Source organism: Malurus melanocephalus, unplaced genomic scaffold, assembly GCF_030028575.1.
Source record: "Malurus melanocephalus ecotype Western Australia unplaced genomic scaffold, MMel_1.1 scaffold_2, whole genome shotgun sequence".
Classification (NCBI taxonomy): domain Eukaryota; kingdom Metazoa; phylum Chordata; class Aves; order Passeriformes; family Maluridae; genus Malurus; species Malurus melanocephalus.
The window spans coordinates 6,647,817-6,672,039 of record NW_026623234.1 but is presented as its reverse complement, the minus strand read 5'-3'; the positions used below and the strand labels follow the sequence as shown (position 1 = coordinate 6,672,039).

The window sequence follows — 24,223 nt, the reverse complement described above, 5'->3', positions numbered from 1 at the left end:
TCCAAACTTGGTATCCTACTGCCTAATCCTGCTGGGTGAAATTTGTTTTTCTCTTATATTATCCCAGCCAGCTCCCTTGTCTTTTCTGACACCTCTCTTCTGTTCACCCTCCTGTTTTTCCTTTACATTTTTCCTCTTTTTTGGTTTTTATTTGAAAAGCCATTTCTGCTCTTTGCATCTGATGTTGCAGCTGCTTGTGCTTGCTGCTAATGTGGTAATGTGTTATCATATGTGACCAATGTCTTGGTGAAAAAAGAAGCCCAGGAGATCACAGACCTCGTCTTATCTCACTCCACCTTCTGGTTACAAAGCATCATTCAGACTCAGATTTTTCATTACAACTCCCTTTCTTYTCTGAAAGTCCTGATCCTCCTGTCGTGTAAGACACAACAGAAGAGGGGTAATATCGGTTGCCCATTTAGCTATATTTTTCTCTGTTTTAAAAACTGGCACTCTAAGAACTTGTCCTGTGCAGTCTTCAGGAGCTACATTTCAGTATAATTTAAATTATTTTTCTTGTTTTAAGCCTGTGTAAACCATATCATCAAACTGACCACTTATTAGCTTTTCTTTCCGTTGTCTTTTCTCACAACTTTTGCATAATCTTTGCCTATTGTAATTTCCTGCAAYACACCTCTGTAGCTGTTTTCTGCAAAAAATAACCTGATAGAATCATGCTTCATTTCCATTATTCTCTTCTTGCTACTTTTTAYCTCAACATCAGTCCCTCCTTTAACTGTAGCTCTTCTGAAATGCTGAAGACATGTATCAGTGAGGAGCATCGAACCCTGCATTGTTTGAATCCTCCACCCTTTCTCACTGTACTTTGGGGCCAGGAATAGTCTGTGTGTTCATGTCCTATGCCCATCTATAGCATTACACTGGTAAAGCAATGTGCAACTAGTAAAGTGCCAGTGCTCTGTAATTTGTGTGATCACGTTATTTTTMATTCGTGTTAAAACTGAAATATGGTCACACAGAGCAATAGCCTGTAATTAATTGTAGCAACTGCAATATGCAKACCTGGATAGAAAACAAAAGCAGTAAGTTTAGCAGGACTTCTGCTTTTGGAATGACTTTAAACAGCTGAGTTTTGACCTCTGCCATCTGTTACAATTAAAAAGGAAATTGTTTTGTAGTCTGCCAACCACACTGGTAGCAGCTCTAGAAAAGCAAGGGGTATGTAGCATGTAGATAAGAYGACGAGGTTTCTCATGCTGTTAGAAAAAATAAAAATATTCAGGTTGCCTGTGAATACCTAGGGAAAGAGGAGGTGCTGGGGATAGAGGATAAGAGGTCCACATTCAGTTGAGCTGGCAATAGTGTCTAAAATTTCATCAGGACACTGGACATCCTCCTCAARAGATGCTTGCATTATAGCATCTCTGTTTACCTGCATTGAGGAATATTAATAGTCATAACTTTCTGGAAAAGCAGCCTCACTCTTACCAAGATCTGTAACARTGTTTCCCCTGAGGGCAGAGATTGGGTGGTAGATTTTGTGATTCTTCTTTTTGTACTTGCAATGTTTTTCTGCATCTGAATTGGTTTTCATCTCTTAGATTACAAAAATGTTTGTGTTTTTTCTTAGGCACCATACTTTTGGCCTTCAAACTGCTGGGAGCCAGAAAACACAGATTATGGTGAGAGTTACATTATTTCATTATAGAAAGTTAGTACAGAAACTTTGTGATGCGAAAATTGTCCTTAAAATAATTACAGTTGTCCATCTACACTCTATGTGTGCAGTGTCTTGTCAGATGGCAGTGTCAGGGGCAGGCATGTGCCCATCTCAAATGCATGAATTGAAATCCTGGTGTGTCTCACATCCATGGAGCTGTAGCCATTGAGCTCAGTGGGGCCAGGATTTTGCCTGTCATTACCTTCATTCTCCCATAGCCCTGCTCATTTCAGCAGGATTTGTGCCAAGCAGAATACTGATTCTTGGGAGTCTTAGACAATACCAACAGTGCTTTTGTGGGAGAACCTCTTCTGATCCTGCAGCTGAGCCTGTTATGTAGATCAATAAAATTTAGTTTATCTGGGCACTCATCTGACTGATCAATAAACCAGTACATAACTAACTGCAACACAGAGTTAAAAATTCTCTGATASATGACATCAGACTTACTTTCTCAGTTTTTTAAGATTGCCAGATAATAGGGTAAAAGAGAAGACTGAGCATGGTTTATGAGCTAATGAAGTGCAACATGGTGTTTTAAACATGCGACTGCCTGCAGACAGGAATAATACATAAAGAAAATATGTCAGTGTTGTTATTTTTAGCTGTCTGCATGCAATATTGCTCTCTCTTACAGAACTGCATTTCTTTCACAGTTAAATGATAAAATTAATTGTTGCGTCCTGGTGTGGCTTTTGGAAGAGGAAGCGTATCCATGTGTGCAGTCATAAAATGGGAGCTTCTGGAAGTCCTTTTATCTCATAACCTAAGATTGGTTTGGAGCTCCTCCCTGAATAATCAGTTTGGTTTCTCTCCTTCCTGTGCAGTAATTACTCATCATTATGGATTCTGGAAATCATTTGCTGGGATGAAGAAGTGGCCTGCAATGGTGTGTGTCATGTGGAAGTTCATGTGCAGTTCTCATCTACAGAGGAGCTAGCACAGACTTAYGTGTCTATCCCAGTGAGAGAATTGCTTAGGAGAAAACATGATGCTGTAGGAGAAAACACGATGCTGTTTTGTCTATACAAAAAAAAAAAATCCAGATTTTACAGTCACCCTTTATCACTGTGTGAACTGTGCCTAATAGGTATTCTGTAAATACCAGGAAAACAGTGTGAAGAGGGAGGTTCTGTTTTATTCCTGCAGTATCAGATAAATAATAGTTTTTTGCAGTCAGATTATTGTGCTGCAATGGCATTGAGTGGAGCAGTACACCCCAAAATAAAGCCCAGTATGAGCTGACCCACAGCTGGACAAGCTTCAACTGCATTAGCTCTGAGCTCTGTAGTGACAGATTTTCATCTGTCCCAGAAACCCCTAACATATGCTTATAATCAGACTTTGCATATCAGAGGCCTGTACAGATGGAGTCTTCCCAGGAATTAATCCCAAACTAGCAGTAGACCCAGATAAAACTGAAATCCCAGMAGCACTTCATACCTTTTTTTTTTAATTTGCATGTGTCCACTTAAAGGAGAGGAACTARCTTGCTAATGGCAGGTCAGTACCTTGCATGAAAAAAACACTGTGAGACAGCTGACTCTCACTTTATTTGGTGCCTTACAGAGGAAATTGCCCTCGAGATGTGTAAATACAAATGAACTGGTCAGCTCTGGTTACAATATATAATACTGGCTCATTAAATGGATGTTAAAATTATAGAAACAGTGCAGAATAGAATTACATGAGTAGCACTGGGCCTCTGTTATGTTCATACCTGACTGCATATCCAGAAAGTGCTGTGAACCTTTTTGTCAGCCTGTAATGGAAATGGGGTGAGCTTGGCAGATCCAGGTGGGTCTTTCCCAGAAGGATCCTGGGACAGGTTTTGTGGTGTGCTCTGGGTTCATCTTGACTCACAGAACCCAAACCACATCATTTTCAGTCGTGTCTGCCTATGGTGAAAATATGACAAGKCTTCTCTTAACCATTTGAAATGTGGAAGAATGCATGTAAGGAGCATATTAAAAAAATGCTCAGATCATGCCTTTAAGATTTGACTCGTATTTCTCAGCTGACTTAAGTTTATTTTTTCTTAGCAGAAAAGAAACACAGGGATGGTCACTGTGGCATGTGTATTCCCAACTGCTTAGGGGAACAGGTTGCTAATGCTGCCTTTTACCAGACCCAGAAGCAAAGARGCAATTGTGCCTTTCCTGGACATCCTGTTAGGTCCTGGCATCTGCTCTCAGTGCTTTTAAATGAGATGCCCCAGATGTTTAGAGCCTCTGAGATTACTCATAAGCAATGTCAGCTGGGTGTTCATCTCTCTCATTCCTTGACTCATGTTGCTTTCTGATGAAAACAAACTGGACTACTTTTTTCCTTCTTTCTTTTTTTTTTTTTTTTTTTTTTTTTTTTTTTTTTTTTTTTTTTTTTTTTTTTTTTTTTTTTTTTTTTTTTTTTTTTTTTTTTTTTTTTTAGGATCTACTACCAGTAATCTGTCTATAATTGTTTTCCATTCTGTTTCTCCCTCTAGCCATCTATCTTTGCAAACGGACCATGCAGAACAAAGCTAGGCTGGAGCTGGCGGATTATGAAGCCGTAGGTACACTGCTGCTAGAGTTTAAGGCTGGGGGGTGCAGGGATAGCTTTGCTGGCAATTGAATGCTGCCGTTTTGTGATTTGGGATCAGCCTTTATTGTATCTTTTCCTTAGTTGTCAGAGTTGCATGAAGGTTGATATGGAGACAACATCAGGAAARTAACTGATGAATATCCCTGGCTTTGCAGTGTCCCGCATTAAAGCATCTGCTGTATAATGAGCCCTTTAGGACTGGGGCAAATTACAAAGATTTGGATTGGTGTCCTGTTTCCAGTTAAGAAATCCCAGTTTATAAAACAGATTTTAGCACMTGGAAATGATGGATTTTCAGGTGCACCATTGGGCAATTAAATTGTTGATGAGACATCTAGTGACAAAAATTTTCAGATATTAGACTTGGAATGTTTTCAATATGCTGTATAAAAAAATATCGCCGAACTTTATTCAGAGAATGTTTTCTGATATGGAATTATTATCARTAAAAATACCCCAAACCTTGGTGTCAGAGTGCAGGGTGGAGATGAGTGGGAAGATGGAGACAGGAGGGGCAGGGCTGTGTATTTCTCTGAATACCAGCAGTGTAGCACTCTGAGCAGCTAAACTTTCCTGTCATATTGACCTTTTCTGTTTACTAGCTCTAAAGTGTCATAGCAGAATTTTATATGTGGAACCTTTCATTGGAGGGTTTGTTTACAAAGTTGGTTCTAGTGGATTTCTGTAGTCATTCTTATTWCAATGAATAATTTGCATTGCATATATTTGCATATATTTTAGGRCAGGGGTGGGGTTCTGAGATTGGAATTTTCCCTTCTTCCTTACCTTCTACATTTTGGAACATTGGAGAGATGTGTTCATCCCATTTGGTCCTTCCAGCAGAGGATGCAAAAGTTGCCACTTACGTAGTACACCCTGGAAATGCATTCAGATTTCCCAAGAGTTCTAATCTCCAACAGGCACAAAGAAAGGAATATAAAAATCTGCATGCACTTACATGTCCTTTTGCTGAGTTTTGTCTTCTGCACGTTGTTGATTTCATTATTAAAACTATTAAAATTGCTCGCATCCAACCAATTAACTGTAAGTACTCCAAAGATCTATCATAAAGCAACAAAAGGCTCTTCAGCAGCRCACATACTCCCACACACATGCAGTGAGGCWATGGCTAAGTACTTTTGCACAYTGTTGCCTACTGAGAGTAGCAATGSTCCAGTGATGGTAAATAATTAGATCTTGGCAGTCTCTCCTTTTTCTTGTGAATATTGCATTGCACAATTAGAGGTTACTTCTACATTCAAACTTTGTTCTCTTAATTAGAGACATTCAGATAAGAATGGCACCAACTCTTCCTGAGCATTATGGGAGCTGAGGCAGATCCAGCAAGGGATGTAAGCTCAGCACAAGTGMGAGAAGCAGGCTTGCAGGAGTGAGAAGGAGCCCTGTACATTTAGTACCCCTGTTTGGAGATGCAGTGTGAGAATTCTTCTCCATAGGTATCAGCAGTGACCTGGAGCTTCAAAACAGACTTCCTACAAAGCATCTCGGGGACATCTCATTTTTAGGTTCTTCTTGCAGCATTCACGGATAACCTCCAGCCCCATTTATAGTGGGTAGAGCAGGGTTTGATGATATGGTTAAGCTTGTATAGTTGCATTCAAGTTTTTTTTTTTATAATTGGTCAAACATAAGCACAATTCAAATATTGCTTCAATTAGTGATGTCTCATTGGCTTCAGCATATTTACTCCAGAGGGCACATGTGAACATAATTTAAAACAAAATAAAAATAATGAAAAAAAACCCACAAAAAATTGTATTACAAATAATTACAAGTTGTTCTTCCTTGTAGCCAAAGTTAGGAAATCATTACATTTCAGTACAGCTGTAAATCATTTGTTTTCCTCCATGTGTACAGACTGAAACTGCTACATGGACGTGGTGGTAACACGGCCAAGCTTTATGCCTTGTATTATACAAGAGTTTAAAGTGAATAATAGGAAGATTTCTTCCTATTATTCACTGAAATAGCATGTGCCTGAAATAAATGTCTTGAAATAAAAATGATAAGTTTAAAAAAAAACAGAATTACAAATGTTTGTTTTCAGTGTAAATTTAAAACAGTTAAACTAGCTGTAATGGAGAGGAGCATCCTGTTAATTGTCTCGCAGGCCTGCTTTCTTGGGGAGCATGTGGATATGTAACCTTGGGGTGCCATTTAAGCCTGAAATTCTGGCCATGTTCCGAGTTTAACCTTGAGCTGTGGTGAAGCCACATTCACATCCAAATGTTCAGATCTCTGCGCTCTCTGCAATGGGTCTGTASCAGAGCTTTTACTTCAGTTGTAGAGCAGAACTGCATCTGGAGCCATTCTTTGCAGTAACTGTGTTCATTGTTCAGACAAACAAGCTATTTCCTTTTGTGAATCATCCTGGCAATCCCCAGCCCTCAGCACTGTGCAGCTGCATAATGCTCTCAGCAGTGGCCAGGACTGAGCAAAGCAGGGGATGCTCAGGCTTTGCACCTTCACAAAAGCCTGAAGAGAGGAGAACAGTGCAGAGAGGAAGGGAAAGTGAGGATGAGAGGGAAACGTGCAGCTGGCAGCCATCTGCTGTCAGAAATGAAAGTCATCAGCTTCACAAAGCTTCTCAGTGTTATCTTTTGGGAACAAGTCCATATTTTTTTTTTCATAGTAGAGCTCAAGCTGTCTTCATCACACTCCATTACTTATCCCTGACAGGGCCCTTTGGGTTGCAGCCCAAAAAGATGTGTTACAGCCTTGCTTTGCCTGCAGTATAGTTCACCTGAAACCAACACTGACTTCCATGTCTTTAGTTTCTCAGCCTAAAAGAAAAAAGGGAATAAAATACATACCCACCATGCTAACTGTGGTCTCAAGAAATTGTAATTACAGAAATTAATTGTTCTCACTGTTTTCATTTTTTGTCAGGAAAACTTAGCAAGACTTCAGAGAGCATTTGCAAGAAAGTGGGAATTCATCTTCATGCAAGCAGAGGCCCAAGTGAAGTGAGTAATCCTGGAGCACTGAACTGCACCAATGTTTAGAGCTGTGGAGAGAAGGGGATTCTGTACAGATAAAACTTCTTTGTCAAARTCTTTACTGTGACTAAGCTCAGAAGGTGTTGGTGAATTTTAATCACTGGCAGACTAGAAACAGTAGAGAGCCAATTCTGAAAGTCTGTGCCAGGATCTGAAAGATGAGTTTAATTATCTGTACATGGAAATGTTGGTCAGGAGCTCGTAAGCCTGTATTTGTCATGGGACCTTGGGTAATTCGCAAGCCCATTGTGCTTCTACATTTGTGTAGCATTTTTGCTTTGTGYGAATGGAAGCAACAGAATTTTGTCATCTGTGTTCCTCCATGCTTGCAGAGTATTTCTGATTCTAAAAATATTGTCACTTTAATGTGATTGTAAGGGTGGTATTTACAACAGGTATTTCTTCTCACCTTCCCCTATGAGAGTATGAAGCCTCTTAATGTTTTGAGTGTGTTACTGCTGGTAAATGGGTRTGGTCCAGGGTTTGTGTACTATTGTCTACAAACAAATACCTGAAACTGTGAGTGTCCATTCTTGTGCATGTAGTTGCCACCTATAAAATGAAAGGGTTGGTGAAGATCACAGGTGAGAACACCACTGGAAGGAATTTGCACTTTCAGCAGTAGGTGCTAAAAATGTTAAGAAACAACGTTTATTGAAGGTGTGGTTGAGGTGTATGTCTCTATCTTTGATTAACCCTTTGAAATTCTGATTAATTCTTTGCTTAATAACATTGCAATTATGTACCATTTAAATATATGGTAATTATCTTTTAAATTATAAGGTAATTAAGGGATTTTATCCAACCAGAATTGGTTCTGTTTGGAAGAGAAAATTAGAACTTAGGATAGCAATTGTACTTCCAGTTACTTAAAGACTGTTGCCAAGATGAAAAAAAAAATGTGTAAGTCAAAACAAAAGTCTACATTCTGTCTAAAACATATAATTATTACCTAAGAAGAAGTGTAAATATCAGACTCCTTATGATCACTGTTATTTGTCTTTTTTTGCATTCTGTTTTCTTTGAAGCATAAGCATGAACTGGTCACTATCAACTTTTTTTCCTGACTAGTTTCAGCATCTTGGTTCACAGTTCATGTGATGGTTCAGCCTTCAGTTTCCAGAAATGCAGGGCTGGAATTTACGTTGTAATTCACAGTTAACTAAAAAGGAAAAAAAAAAAAAAAAGGAAACCAACACAAAAATACATGAAAACATTCCTCCTGATTACCAAGTTTTGCTTTGCTTTCCACATCTTTGCTTGCTCATAGGACTCCTGTTGCTATACCCACTTTCTCAAAATGTTGCTATACCCACATTCTCTGCAGCCACAGAGCATCTAACTGGCTTGGGTCTTCATAATTTAAAATGTGAAATAGCGAGCTATCAGTAAGTTTGGAGATTGTGCTCACCCCAGATTGTCAGTTTCTAAGTATTGGTGAAGAAAATTCATGAATCCTCCAAAGAGTCCCACCAATTGGTGTGCATTGTGTGGTATAAAATTTGAAGTACACTTCACCTTCCCCTTTGGGCAGGTGTGAAGGACTCACTCACATAAGTAGTTTTGCACTGGGTGTCCTCAGCGCAGTACAGCAGCTGCTCTGTCTTCGTGTGGGGCAGAGCTTGTGCCCGAGTTTGTTTCTCATCTCAGCCTTGTAAGGGGGAAATTCAGCAAGTGATGCCAAATTTGGAGAATTTGGTCTTTTTGTGGGGAGGGGTGTTCAGAAACTTCCGTTTCAGTCCTCTGCTTCCTATCCTCTTGGTACATTTCTAGCACATGTAGCTAGACTTAGCCATGGCTCACTGTCCCTCCAAAACAAAAACAGGGAAAGAACCTGGTGTCAGAAATCACAGCTGGCATGGGGTTTTTCCTCACAGCTTTGATTTTCCTGGTTGCAGCRGTGTGGGAACCCAGCACAGGGACACTGAGCTTTATTCAATCCTACTCTGGAAGTGGAAGCTGTTCATCCTTCCATGTCCCTGTGCAGGTAGATCTTGCAAGCTGATGCTGACTTTGTCCTCACATGTAAAGCTGGGTGAGGCATCAGTGACTTTCTCAATGCTGCCAAGAGTTCCTTTGAAGAACCTCTGATGGCCTTTAGGCTGTGTGCTTTGAATGAGTTGGTTCACTGGCTGCATCGGGGCTGGMATTACTGAGTTCCTGCTGTGCCAGCCCAGCCATGTCTCTCTTGGGTTTGCAGGGGCTGTGCAGCAAGCTCAGCTCTGGTCACCTGTGCTGTCACCCCTTGCTCTGCCAGCATCAGGGAACACAGGCAGAGCCAGTCTTCRGGCTGAAAGCTCTAAGGAGGAGTGGTCATAAGTGCTGCCTATGCTGTTGCTGCTGGGAGTGTCTGGGATAGATGTTCCTTTGCAATCTGTATTCAGTCTTGTGTTGCTGGGGCAGAGTGGTGCAATGGGGTTTCCTGGTGGGGACCTCACTCCAGCATCAGCCAAGAGCCTCACCTGGAGCAAACAGGCCCTGGTGGGTATCCTGACACAGACAAAACTACAAACTTTCGCARCCTGTCAAATCAGAATATGGGAGCAGGGTACCAGGAAAAATTTTCCTCACCAGATTAAAAACAGCTGCTAAATTTTCCATGTTAATAGGAAAATCTCTTTTGACCCATGCTGGAGAAAATATCAGTGATATTTTATTCATGGCATGTGGCCTTGTAAGTGAGAGTGTGACATTGCTGTACAAAAAAAAGTTGATTTCTGAAATTTTTTGTCTTGGGGTTAAAAACCCCAGCTAGAACCTGTATCAAAGAAGAAAGCATGACTTGTACATTGACTCATACTCACTTATGCTTTTGTTTTCAGAATCGACAGGAAAAAAGATAAAACAGAAAGAAAGATTTTGGACAGCCAGGAAAGAGCATTCTGGGATGTGCACAGGCCTGTGGTAAAACTATTTTTGAATTATGAGGCTTTCCAGGATTTGACAGGGAAAGTTTTATTACTAGTGAGTGTGCTATGCACAAAGACATTGCCTTTATAGGCACCACATGGATTTTCCTTGCAGTTCAAAATACATGAAGTGTCTACAAGATTATTTGAGATGTTCTGGGCTTGTTGCACCTATTTGGAAATAGGTGACAAATAGGAATTTTGGAAAATTGTTTACTGGTCTAAAAGCAGCTTACTCAGTTTGGCTCAGGCTTCCTAGAAAAAGCTACCCCCATTATTTGTTTCCTTTTGGTGCCAAAGTTATGACTAAGTGGATTGAAAACTGACATGGCGACACCTTGGGTGTGTGCAGTCTCTTGTTTAGCTAGAGTAATTTGTGGGAGCCAACCTCAGRAGAGAGTTTTGGACAACATCTAATTATATATTTTATAAAGATATAATAGCTTGAAGATCCTAAACAAAGGAGTAACATGATTGTCATATCTTTTCAGCCAGGCTGTGTGAACACCACAGAAATGGACATTAGAAAGTGTCGCCGTATGAAAAACCCACAGAAAGTGAAAAAGGTCAGTTTGATTTCCTGGTTTTGGTTTTTGCTTCTTTGGGGTTGGTTTGGTTCATGATCTTACTTTTTTTTAACGTAAATCATACTTGACAACTACAGTATAGGAGACTCAGTAGGAACCAAAAAAAGGAATTTTGGTAGTATGAGTTGTGTTTTGTTATGTTATGCTTGGTGAATTAATTATTTCCATTTTACCAGATGAGTGGTGTAGACTGGGTGATGGGTAGAGCTGAGAAGGGCATTAAGGAGCTCTGTGTTCCAAATGTCTGCACTCCCATAAAATTAAAAKGAATTGGCAAAAATACTTAGGTCCCCTTTTAAGAAATTAYCTGGGCACAGATAATGAGACGTTTACCTGCCTTAATAATTTCAAAGGCTGGATCATTGGCAACTTGGAGTCTTTGACTTCCACGAAGTTGGAGCTTTTCTGTGTACATGAAGTCATAGCATCATTTAGATTGAAGAAAACATATCAAATCAGTGACTCAAAACCTTAATCACTAAACTRTGTTCCTGTCTTTTAAATACCTTAAAGAATGGTGACTCAGTAACTTCCCTGAGCAGCCTTATTCCAGTGCTTGATAACCATTTCAGTGAAGACATTTTTCATAATGCCCAGTCCCAAACCTCTCTTGGTGCAGCCTCAGGTGCATGATTTTTGTCTCATCATTTGCTGCAGAGCTATTCACATGTCTCTTAGAAATTTTACTGAAAAGCAAAAGCTCTAAATGAAAGGGCAAATAATACTATTTTTAATGCATATATCTGTGCTGAAAATGAATGGCTACAAGGCAATCTGCAGGTTCAGAAACCTGCAGGTTTTTGTTTAGAGAAGTTGCCATGTACTTGACCCATTGACTTGGCCTGGTTAAGCACTTTCTTCAGTATATAGTTTTACATCAAGGAATTAAAATCAGTGAAAAACAGCAGCATAGAATTGGGTTCTARTATTTTCCTTTATCACTTGATTCACCTCAATGATCACTTCCAGTGTTCATCCTGCAAATGCTAACACACACAGCCTTCAGAGCTCCTATMAATTATCAGCTGCATTTTAACATTTAAAACAATTTTTTTCCTTAATATGCCTACAGGCCTTCCAAGTGCAGGCATCAGCAAGCACAGTCTGATCTGTAAATTTTGCTCCAGGCTGAATGATTATTGCCCTGTATGGGTATAAAGAGTAGGAAATTGCTGGCTTGTTACCTTTCTGCTTTGCATACTGTGCTGTTCCTCATTGCATAACAGAAAACTTCTGTAATCTTTCTGTTTGGTTCCTCACAGTCAGTCTATGGGGTTACAGAGGAGTCTCAGCCCCAAAGCCCTGTACACATGCCCTCCCAACCAGTGCGCAAAACTACAAAAGAGGATTTCCGGAAGCAAGTAAGTAGGTGGCTGTGTGGCAACTCTTCTGAGAACTGCTACCAGAAAAAAAAAGGCATATAAACTTACTGAGGTATCTGAGGTATCAGGTAAAACTGGATGTTTTACCTATCCCTGCTCCTCACATACTTCTCCTTGATGGTCATTAATGTAAAGYATTAGTAAATATTCATTAAACAGTGCAGTCCTATGGTGATAGGTATTGTGAGTAACGCTGACCTCTGAACCTACTGTTACTCTGTCTGTGGACCAGTGGACAGGTTAATTTCCAGTTCACTGAGCATGTCTGAAGAAAAGGGCAGCGACAAAGGGCAGCATAGCTGGGCACAGGCTGGGGACAAGTGGTGAGGAAAGGCATCATTCAGTGCATGACTGTTAGACAGTACAGTCAGAGMTTTTAGGAAACTAGGAAAAAGTTATTTGCACAATCATGCCAAGGAATGACCAGCCAATTCACACATCCTTGCCCTGACACAAAGAGCTCTCCCTCAAAATTACTTCGCTGCAGCAAGCAGCCCTCACTGAAAGACAAACAGGAGTCATTAGATCAGCATTTTACTTAAGGCAGCTTTAAACATGTTTCTTAGGCAACCAGTTTTTGGGTGGTCTTTTGAACTAAGTGTGAATGCTATATTTCTGGAGTTTTTTTGCCATAGACTGAAGAACTGGATTATAGTAGAGTGGAAGTGTGCTGTAAAACAGTTACTGGTCTTGTGATGCCAGTCAGTCAGAGAAATGGGAGAGCGGAGTGTGGCTGTAAAAAGGGGATCCTATTGCGCCCTGAGTAGTCTAGGAACCTTGGCCCCAAATATGTCTCTTTCCTACTTTTAATTATGTCTTCTGAAGCTTCCCCTAGGGCTTTGCCTTTGGAAATGGAGACTTCTATTGGAAGCAGTTAATAAGCTTCTTCAGATACCTAGGGAAGGGTCCCATTTCCTTCTGAGTTGCTGTCATGCTCTTTGGAAAGAGAAATCAATAGTGTGTTGGGATGTTGTCAATGCATGCTGCGGAACTCATGGATTGTTAAAGTCCTTGTCTTCTCTCTCCTCAGATAACTTTCCTGAATATGCAGATAGAGAGACATTGTTTAAAGATGTCCAAAGTAGCAGAAAGGTGAGTGTCTCTATTTTGATGATTCCCCGTTCTTTCTCATCTCTCATTTTGCATTTCAAAAAACAGAGCAGGCAGCAAGTACAAAGGTTTGACCCCCTCTCTGTGCATCAATCCTTTCCTCTCCTTGACCAGCTGTGCCACCTGTCTTCTGGCTGCTGACACTTCTGTACTTGCTTTTCTGCTGCTGAGGAAAAATAGGTGGAAAATGAGGACCTGTCATGCTGCAGAAGAAAAGCATTCACAAAAGAAAGAACCCTGGCAGGACTTGTTTCCCATCCCTTCACAATTCTAGGGTTTATTTTTAGAAAAGTCATTCCTATCTCAGTTTGAAAACACCCTTTTTTTCCCCTTGTGGCTGAACTCTCAGTGCTCATCTCTTGTTAGTCTGGCACAGCTCTGGGGAAGGAGCTGTGTTTGCATTTGTTGCACATGGTATTCATGTCTCTGTTCATACTGGGGTTGTAGGGACAGTTCCTGCTCCCATTTGCACACATATGAAACCCCAAGAAAAGCACTGGGATTGTACCTGGACTACTCGAGACAGTGTTTTAAGAAGTGTATTTCTCAGAAACAAATCAATGCACAATTTGACTTACAGTGTATTTAGTTTTGGTAGAAAAGTATGAACAGGTGAAGAGCAAGCTCAGATATAATTGAGAATGACAGCTACTTTCCTTAGGTTCTTGTAAGTTATACACATTTGCAGGGTGGTCACTGAGATGAGATAGGGATAGTCATGCTCCTTAGTGACATCACTTTTAAACCAAAACTGTGTTAAACCCAAAGGACATGATAAGGGCTGGTTCCTTCTAGAGAAATAATAGAGGACTTTTATTTAAGCAAATTAAAGAAGGGTTACTCCATGAAATATGCTTTGCAGTGCCTGCGCCTGTAGTTAGCATGTGTGTTCTAAACTAGGTAAATTAAATAGTGAGAGGCCCAATGTAATCTCCTATTGGCTCATAAAGTTTAGCAATTAAAATGAAAATGTATCCAATTAAATAGAAAATATCCAGAGGCACCCTGAAATCCTGCATACAATACATTGTGTGATTGAAATGAGCACATTTATATTTATGTTTGGGGCTTTTGGATATTTTTAATTAAGGACATATACTTGTACTTCAAGAAAAAAATGTTGTCATTGTGCTGACTTTACTTACAATGACCTTAATATACTGAGACAGTGATAATTTTCCTGTTTTGAAAGTGCTTTCTATTTTTCTTTTTTAATTGCTYCCAAGCTGGAGAAGAAAATGTTGCTATCAAAACCTGTGCAAAATAATAATCAGGAAAAAAGTAAAACGAAATCAAATTACAGAATCATAGAATAAGCTTAGTTGGAAGGGACCTACAAGGATCATCGAGTCCAACTCCTGGCCCTACACAGGAGAGTCCTAAGGGTCACATCATGTGCCTGAGGGATTAGTGCCATGGGGAGTCTGGGGACCTCAGCCATCCTCTGGGTRAAGAACCTGTATTTCTGAGTAATTATTAATAATTATAAAATATTAAAATAATGGTTGTGATATTTATATCTTTTGAGGAGATGTTTGGTTATGTGATGAACTTTGAATGGCAGTTCTGATTGGCRTCCCCAGGACTTGGTGTGGAGAGTGGTGGGAAGTGCAGCCCGACTGTGGAGCACTGCAGAGCAGATAGGAGGGAAGGAGAGGGGCTGATGGCTCCAGTGGCTTTGCAGGGGTGGGTATTGGTGAGGAGGAATGAATGTGGATAACCTGACTGGAACAATTGCCTGAAAAAACCCTGTGCAGCCTTGAAAGCCCCATTAAAACACTGAATACAAGCATTAGGAACAAATTTGCTGTGTAAGGCAGTGCTGTTATTGTCAAGTCTGTTATTATCAAGTGTTTTTCAGGCTGGACCCTGCTCTTGGGACAGTTGTCTTGAGACAGTTTAAGTGACAGTGTGGTAGATCAGGGTACAGGAGATRGCTTCTTGGCACACTCCCTTCAGCAGTCAAGCCTAACAGTGGCACCACCTGCCAATTTTTCAGTATAGCACAAAGGCAATTTCAGGGAGGATGAGGGAAGTAACAAGAAGCAAATAAGTCAGAAGCACTAGAGGAAAGAAGTTACAGGAATAAGGTATATTGTTTCAATAGTAATAGATCAATTTGGTTTATTTTCCATTAATTCACATTATTCTTGGGATAGTCCCTGTCCGTCAGAAGAGAAACGAAAGGCTCTCCAAAGGATATCTCCAGCTTCTGTGAGATAAATGCTTGCTACTAAAGATTTTCTTCCCCCCCCTCCCTCTTTCCCTTCCAGGAGCAGATCTGTACCAGCTGTGGGAACAGGCATTCCTCAGCTGCTCCATGCACCTTGGAAACCRTTTTTCTTCCCCATCCTTTCTCCCCACCTGGGACCTGCATACTGTCAGTTTTAGCCATTGAGATTTGAGAACTGTTCAGCAAAACTATCAATATATTCTACCTATTGTTTTCCCTGACTGCACTGTGCAGTGTGAATACAATGTCATTAGACATGGCATCACCAAAATGGGTGGAGAAAAACGAGCATCTTCCTACCAGAAGCAATCTCAGCTCCATAGATGAAAATCTGTGCTATCCTTTCATCTGCTCAAAGTTCATGTGAATGCTCAGCAGGCCCCCTTGACTGAGAGAGAACTGAGTTGGGTTCTCCAGGCAAGCTCTGCACCCTTCAGTCAACTGTTCCCACTACCTCTTCTGCTGGATATACAGTTTATCACCCCAAAGGCCAGGTTTGCATTTTGAYAGAAATGCTTTCCCTTAGGAGTCCCTGCCTGTAGCCTCCTTTAGACAATGAGGCAATGATTCTGCTGCTGTCATAATACTGAATCAGCAAAATTCCCCCTTGTTTCATTTTAGTTTTTCCCCCTTTCCTTTTTGCTAGTACTTGTACTAGCACCTCTGATGCCTTCTTATTATTTTATTTGGAGCAATTCAGGTTTCACAGCAGTTATCTCCTGATTGATCCTTTTTGGCTTTCTTTTCTTTTTTAACCAACCCTCTCTTTCATTGATGTTTAAGGGATTGCTGCTGCTCTGTGAAATTGGACGCTGCTCCCTCCTCCAACCCTTGACCCACAGCAGTCATGAAATGTAATTAATGAAATGAGATGAGACAGCCCTGAGAGCCCTAAGGGGCAATGGGAACCTGCTGTGGTTACAAAAGTGTATGATTTTAATGCCTCATGATAAGAGCTAGGACAAACAAAAAGAAATAATTACTATAGAGCAGGTCAGGGAAACTTTGTGCCTTTTATGACCCTTTGTTTCACAGGGTCTTTTCATTCTTCTGCCTTTTTGAGATGTGGAGGACCAGAGGTAAAGTTTAGCATGGACACAGTCACAGTGCAAGTACATTAGTTGTTCAGTATGATGAGACACAATTAACTTTGTTAATTACTTGGCAGACCTAGGCAAAAAAAAAAAAAGTGCCTTAGAGTATTTTCAATATAGACTAGAAGAATTTTCTTTTGATTAATTTCATATATGCTGTCTTTCTTTTGTAAAAATGTGCCCCTAGCCCCAGCCCCAGTGGAATTCCTGAATCATTTATGCAAGCACAGTCYTTTTCCCAGAAAGCTCTTTGAATCTCATCCTAGTGAGAGGATTAGAGGCTATATGCCTTAACTGACTCACCATGAAGCAAGCCACTATAAAGGCCAGGTGTTTTTCCAACGTGCATATAATTTAATATAGTCTGAGTTAATTATTACTGTTCAAGTATTTTACAATAGYGCCATTAGTCTAAATGCTACACCAATATAACTAAAAATGACCTACAGGCAATGCTCAGGACTGTGATCCTCCAAAGATTTAAGCATATCCTTAGTTACAGCCCATGACCCTATTTAGGTGAGTTTCTCACAGTACATAAATTTATGTGGGTGCAAAAGTCTGCAAGAGGATGACACACACTTCATATTCATCCCATGGCTCTCTGGGTGATGTGCTGCCATAGCAATCCAGTTGTTGCCTCACCAGGCCTTTTGGGGGCATCTCAGCAGAGACAAGCTTGAGGAAAATGCTGCTGTTGAGGAAAATACTGCAGTGAGCTGGTGGGTGTTTGCAGAGAAGTCCTTGCATGCATCATTACTGAGAAAAAGGTCTCCTTTGGTTGCTGAGAAACTAATCCTTATAAATAAAAAGATGCACACACACACACACACACACACACACACACACACACAAAATCTGTAGCTCTCTGACATGTGACTGAACATTCAAACTCTTTCTTCTTTTTTTCCTTTTTTTTTTTACCTGTCAGTTTAATAGCCTACACAGAACAGTATGTGGAATATGACCCCTTTATAACTCCTGCTGAGCCTTCCAATCCCTGGATAAGTGATGATACAGCACTGTGGGACATTGAAATGAGGTAAAAAATAATTGGTAGTTCTAACTAATGTGAGACTTGTCTTGCCATTTTGTCTGTTTCACACTGCCCTGTTTGGAAAGGAAGTTGAATGTAACTACAAGATTCAAGAACACAGCTAAAGTTTATCACTGTTTTCTGTGAATTATTCAGCACTTCCACTGCCATATGGCTTGATGTATGGTAGTCTGTAAGTCAGGTAATGGATTTTCTCATACCTGTCAAGCACATGTACACTCAGGTCTAGGAGCCTCCAGCTATAGGATACTGCTAAGACAAACTTGTTCCCAGCACATCTCATTTGACCCTTGAGAAACTGCTGCCTGCTCCTCTTCCCTGCAGTGTTCCAGCCCTGTTCCTGTCCTGGAATTCCATGGAAGGTACTGTTGGAAAATGGGATGAGTTGTAGAGTAGTGGCCATTGCTGCTGTGCAGAAGTGSGTTTGGCATAGGAGCCAGAAGAATGTAGCTCACGTGTAATGTGTGAGACTTGGCAGCTCAGAATTAGAGTGATTTTGGGCCTCACCTTCTAGTGAACAAGCTGACTTATCTCTGTTATGGTGTCTAATAAATGAAAAGAGAGTGGRATGACTGTAGGACATTCAATGCCTTGCACTTAAGAGAGTTTATCCAAAAATAAAGCCAAGTACAGCACTGCAACTGCCCATGTGACACTGGTGCATGGGAAGTCTGGCCTGTGTCTGTGTCTCTTACCTTCACAGGCTGTCCACAATCCTCATAGAGGGGCTAKAATTGTCCTGTCTGTCACTATGCCTAACAGCTCCTACAGCAMATTTGAATGAAATTACCATGCCTTATATCACCTTCACTACTCAGTCATCCTGTGGCCAACAGCTGCAAGGGCTCAGCAGCTTCTCCAGTGTTTAACTGCTGCCATTKGGCACCAAATCTGAACTTGGAGTTCACTTTACCAAATCTTTGATAAGAGAATGCCAAATCTAATCCTGTGTGTTCTTGAATAATAATTTAGAGATGTTTTGGCCTAAGAAAACTGATTCATAGTAAATTCATAGTAAATCAGTGTTCCAGGAAAAGGACAAGTCTTTTGCTCTGTTTAAAAACCAAGTAGTTTGGGATGTGAAAGTTGTTTTCACCTGCTTCTCTGGTAATAGCAGAAATCCATTATTTTCCTGACCTCTGCCCCTCTTTACATGATTTTACTGTTTGCAGTTTCTTTTTTAGCTAGTTTCTCTATTTTTCTCCATCCTCCCTAACAGGGCTAGTACCAAATACAGCCCCTGCAAAATACTGCTCTGCAGAAACCCTYACCCACAAGGTAATCCAGGCATCCATTATTTCTGCATCTGTTGAGGTAGCTGCAAATCCCAGCAAAGATGTCTGTGTCCCCAAAGAATACAATTAACCTGATGTCACAGCCTTATAGGAATTTAAAATAAATGCTTGGCTTCTGCTATGATTTCAGAGTTAAGGAAACTGATTCTCCTGCTGATGAAAAAGAGAAAGCTGTAGTGTRGGGAGATGGAAAAACAAACAGCTCTGTATTTCCATTTTATTCTCTATTGTAAAAGAACTCACTGCATCTGCATCTAGTTGCAACTTGCATGAATAATTAAATGATCCCCAAGATCCCCTTGTGTTTCCTGCAAAGCTGTTTTTCCTCAGTTAGGAGAGCAGAGCCCTGGCACAGGAAAACAAAGAGCCTCTCACTCCTAGTGGCAGGGCTGGCTGCTGAGCATGGGCAACCTCGTGCCCCTACGTTCATCCTTCACGGCAATCCGGACTCAGGAAGTGCCACGGAAAACATTCCATTTTTTTTGCCTTTTTTTTGCTAGAACATTGAGTAGCTGCAAGAAGAGCAGCTACAGATCTCTGGATTCCGCAGGAAATTCCCTGAGCTTAGCTCACTCATGGCTGTGCCCGAGCATAGGTTTCATGCCCTGATGTCCAGGCTGGCTCACGTAACAGGTAGGCTGGATCGGCGCCCTGTGTGCAGCACTGCTGGCTCCCGAGGGAGTGCAGGAGGAGCCATCCCGAGTGTGCTGCTCCTCAAGTGAGGACATGCCTATCAATTCTGCTTAGCCTTTACACCAAGAGAAAATCAAAGCAGGCATTTTATTTACCCCTTTGGCTTATTTGTCTTCAGCACAGATCGCCACTGTCCCCTAAGGCTCCGTGATTAGGAATCACTGTGGACATGACGAGACACATAGTTTAATAGATATGTACTGTTAACAATGGCTCTGCTGTCACAAATGTGAGCAGCTGAGCTGTGTTTTAATGGCTGTCTCATAGTATGACGCCATCACACCAGAAGCTTTCAAACACTTTGTGAGTCCAGATTACGCTCTGATGCACTGTCTCATAGGATCCTCGTTGTGATTCCTGGGCACCACCTCTTCCCATAGGCATCTCTGCAACATGTCTAGCAATTCAAACAGCTTATGTAAGGAGGGCTCTATTAAGAAAGAAATTAGGAGAAAGGTTGGGTGTGATTTTCAGTGCCTCTGCCTCTCAGTATCCCAGCTGAGACACAAAATAAAAGTCTGATTATGATGGAGAGTAGGAGGAAGATGCTTTTTAGTCTTCTGAGACTTAGGCATGCAAAAATCAGAGGCACTGAAAAATAAAAAGACCACAAACCAGTAATCATTTTAGATACTTTGTCTGCGCTGCTTCTTAGTGGAACTGCTTTTCTAATGCAAATGTGGATCTGAAAATCTGAAGCCGGTTCCAAGTGACCAGGCAGCACTGTGTGGGACACAAGGAATGCTCTGGAGCTCACCAGTGACCCAGGGAACATTGCTGGGGAAATTCTGCCTTGACATGTAAGAAATTCTAAAGTACATTTGAGGAGATATGCAAGAAGTGCATAATGAGTAATCATTTGAGTATGGTATGCTGTTCTTCACGTGAACCCTACCAGAAATTGCCCTGAAAATCATATCATTCACAGTATCTCTTATTTTGCCCTGTATTTTGCACCCAGATAATACTATTGTTTTAATGTTGACCCTGGTCTTTATAGCTTTTTTATGTTATTTCTAACTTGTAATTCTACAAAATATTGAGAAAAAAAAAATCTGATAATCTTCCTCCCTTCACTTAGCAGAAACAGCAGCAGCTGCTCGGACAGCAGGCAGAGATGCACATTCCATCTGTTTTTTCCCTTCTCTCTCCAAACAGCAAAGAACCTAGTCAGCAGCGTGTGAAAAGATGGGGTTTCTCCATGGATGAGGTGCTGAAGGACCCAGTAGGGCGAGACCAGTTCCTTCGTTTCCTGGAGTCAGAATTCAGCTCAGAAAACCTCAGGTGAAATCTTTGCTGACTTGAACTAAATGAATGGCACCGATCCTACTCTGTTGCATAGATCAAATGCAATGTTTGGCGTGTGTTGAACTGCTAAAAWCACCCATTTGAATAAAGATGAGAATGGCAGGATTTGGTCCATAGCACTGCCACAGATCCTTATTCTATACCTATGGAAGTAATGTAAGAAACAGTATTTAGCAGAGCTAGTGTTGTCAGGTATCTTATGCAAGGGCTTGCAGACTTGTGTGATGTGATGAGATGCAGCACATCACTACTGCGCTCATTGACAATATTTAGGATTTACATGTGTCTTTGTGGCAGGGAAACAGTATGGTAATGATGTGGCTAAGAACTGCTGGAGTATTGGCACTCACTAAGTTAGGTTTGCAACAACTGCTTTTAATTTTAATATCTGCTAACTGTCCAAGAGCTTAACAGGACTCTGTCTGAGTGGGGATTCTGAGTATCTGACTTCTAAAGTTGTGAAGAAGTCAAAACTTTTATTATGGAAACTTCTGTAGACACCCACGTGACCCTACATCAGGCTGAGAGCCTATAAACCCCTCTTTGTTTACAGTCTGAATTACACTGCTGAGGCTTTGTCGCAGTGCTGTTTGTTGTGTCTCAGCACATGGATGGGTACAGGGACAGGTTCTCATGGGTTTTTTTTTTGGGGCAGTCTGTTCCAGAAGGTTGAGTGAGCATTTGCAGGGAAGGCCAAAGAAGCTTGTGAGTTCGCTGGCAGAGCTGTGCCTGCTCTTGGGCTGAGGATATCTGCTGTCAGTGAGCAGCAGTCGAGTTTTAACCTATGCTGGTAGTGAGCAGGCTTGACATTCCCTGTTTACACCAGCTAAGAACCTGATTGCACAGCCTATYTGAGTTTGTGGTTTTTCATTCTTTTCCACTTAGAAAATCAAATACGTTACTAAAGCACGTGAACAATAGTCACTGTAGTGCAAGATCTGCAAGATTTGCACGATCTGAAAGGGAAATAACCCAGAAAGTGATTTTTAATGACATTGGAACTTACCATCCTATTTATCAGATTTCCCTGTCCAAGGAGAAGTACAAAAAGCATGCCAGCAGCAAAACAGTGAAAACTCAATGGACTTTATTATTTTTAAAAACCTGAAAGTTAACCTGTAAGAAACAAGGGAGTGTTACTAATTATATAAATGAGCTTGAAATTTTATTGCTGAACAGGTACTGAACTTGCATATGCTTACTGCGGTTATGTACAGTGGCACTCATTTGCAATTAAATTGTAGTGATGAAGCGCAAAATTAATACACTATTAAAACACTCTTCAAATGAGTGTTCTGAAATAAATCTGGGGTTGTGCTAATGAAATCCAGCAGGTTTTATGACTAGTGTCTGTCCCCCACATTCATCCTACTCAAACAAATGGAGGAAGTTTGATTATGAGAAAGCAAACTTGTTCCTGCCTTGGTCAGTCRGAGATGCTCCTCCTGCTAATGCACATTCTCTTTGGTTTTGAGATGACTTGTAGTGGAGGGAGGTGGCTAATCAGTGGGCTGGCACAGAGAGGTTAAATCCTGCATCTCTTGTAGAAGACACTGCTATCATTCTTAGAATGGGAACTTTGCTATCATTCTTATGGTACCATTCCCATGGTATTGGCTTATGTGGTAATATTATCTAACATTGGATAGCTTTAGCAAGCCTGCTTAAAACTTTAAATAACCAGTCTCCCTTTAGAGAGAGAGAAGAGAAGCTGAAGAATCAGTGAATCACCTGAGGATTTCTTTCAGCTTTAAGTGGAAACAAAACTAAAACACCTAAATTACATGGTAAAGCGCCTGTCTCTTGTTACCATAAGCCTGGAGAGACTGATTCAAATGGCAGTGTCTGCATGGTAGACAACTCCAGTTAAGTGAGCAAACCCTGGGAAGGTGTAAGAAACTTTCTGAGGGCACAGCATTTAGCACCTTGCTAGAAAAATGACATTCAAATTTAATCTTTTCAGGACTATCTGCCCAGTAACTACCCAGATACCTGGTAACTATGGGAGCGGGGATGTATTATCTCTTGGGTGTATCAGTAGGATCTTCATTAACACTGACCAGAGCTCTATAGGCCCCCGTGTTGAACTTAAGGCAGATCTGAGAAAGTGACTGCTGGAAAACCTAGAAATGCGTGGTAGCACTAGAAAAGATTTTGTGAGGTGTGCACTTGAGAATGCCTTGAAATGAATATAATTCAGTAGTACAGCAAGGGGACCAAATTCAGCTTTTATACCCAGTGGTGTGAGTCCCAAATCACARGGCTGATCGTGGTGGGCTATTTCCATATCTTCCTAGCTGAGATAAATTGGTCCCTGTGGGGGTCTTGGGTGAGGCACTGCCAGAGACAGCAGCAGACTAGACTCAATGACCTCCCAGATCACCTTCCAGCTGTGTTTCTGTGTTCTAATAAACTTGCAGGATCATGTCCACCAGTCTCCTGGGCTCGGCTGAGCCCTGCAACTTACTTATTTACTGGCTGTCCATTATTTATGTGGGAGCAGGAAAGCCAGCCGGATATTTTTCTCTCTGTTTTTATTTTAACTCTTTTCCTTGCTCTGYTTTCTTTCTCCTCTCTGTTCGTATCTTTCATGTACAATTTGTTTTGACTCTGATGATTTTTGAAGTGCCCAAAATATAGCAGATAAAGTCCCAAACTTAAACTTTAAACAAAACAAAAAAGAAACTATAGGAAAGGGCATCAGAGAGTTACTATACATTYTTTATGACCTGGGAATCTTCTGAGACATCTAGAGATTGCTGAGATGTTCATCTAGCTGGTGGATTGGATTTTTTTCCCCCCCAGCTTCAAAGAGTGTCAGCTAGAAAGAGAAACGGCAAAGTGGGAATATGGGACATGGGAATTTCACCCGAAGGCTAAGGAGGTTGCACACCTGTTTATAGACCTCAGTGGGAAATGCATGACACTTTGTGGGAATGCACTGTGGAGCTGGCGATGCACCCAGGCGCCCTGGGTCTCATTGCTTGTGAGCATATGTTGAACATGGAGTTAGCCGGAAAGGAATTTTACCTGCAGAAAGCTTTAATATCCTACCTGACCCCGGTTAGTTGAAACTTGTTGCCAACGTTWTTCCCCCTAGTTTTCATCAGGAGAGGAGAAGTTCAGGCAGTGAGGAGAAGTCGTATATTCAGTAAACACACGGAGCCCCCGACAAAGCCCCGCGTTCCCTAAATTCAAAGCGTTTCCCGCGCGGTTCTGAGGCGGCGGCGGCTCCGCGGGCAGGGCCGGCTCCGTGTGGGGGCGCGTCCCGCCG

At 41.2% G+C, this 24,223-nt stretch overlaps 1 protein-coding gene across 1 annotated transcript in view; it reads left to right on the top strand.

The window, feature by feature from the left end:
• RGS6 (regulator of G protein signaling 6) overlaps positions 1-24,223 on the top strand; it is a 245,064-nt gene that overhangs the window by 172,054 nt on the left and 48,787 nt on the right. Inside the window, exons 6-14 of the mRNA XM_057366715.1 lie at positions 1,592-1,643; positions 4,164-4,228; positions 7,172-7,248; positions 10,104-10,185; positions 10,682-10,756; positions 12,040-12,138; positions 13,190-13,251; positions 17,528-17,638; positions 20,800-20,925. Coding sequence (XP_057222698.1) covers positions 1,592-1,643; positions 4,164-4,228; positions 7,172-7,248; positions 10,104-10,185; positions 10,682-10,756; positions 12,040-12,138; positions 13,190-13,251; positions 17,528-17,638; positions 20,800-20,925 — 749 coding nt within the window. The remainder of the gene's footprint in view (positions 1-1,591; positions 1,644-4,163; positions 4,229-7,171; positions 7,249-10,103; positions 10,186-10,681; positions 10,757-12,039; positions 12,139-13,189; positions 13,252-17,527; positions 17,639-20,799; positions 20,926-24,223) is intronic.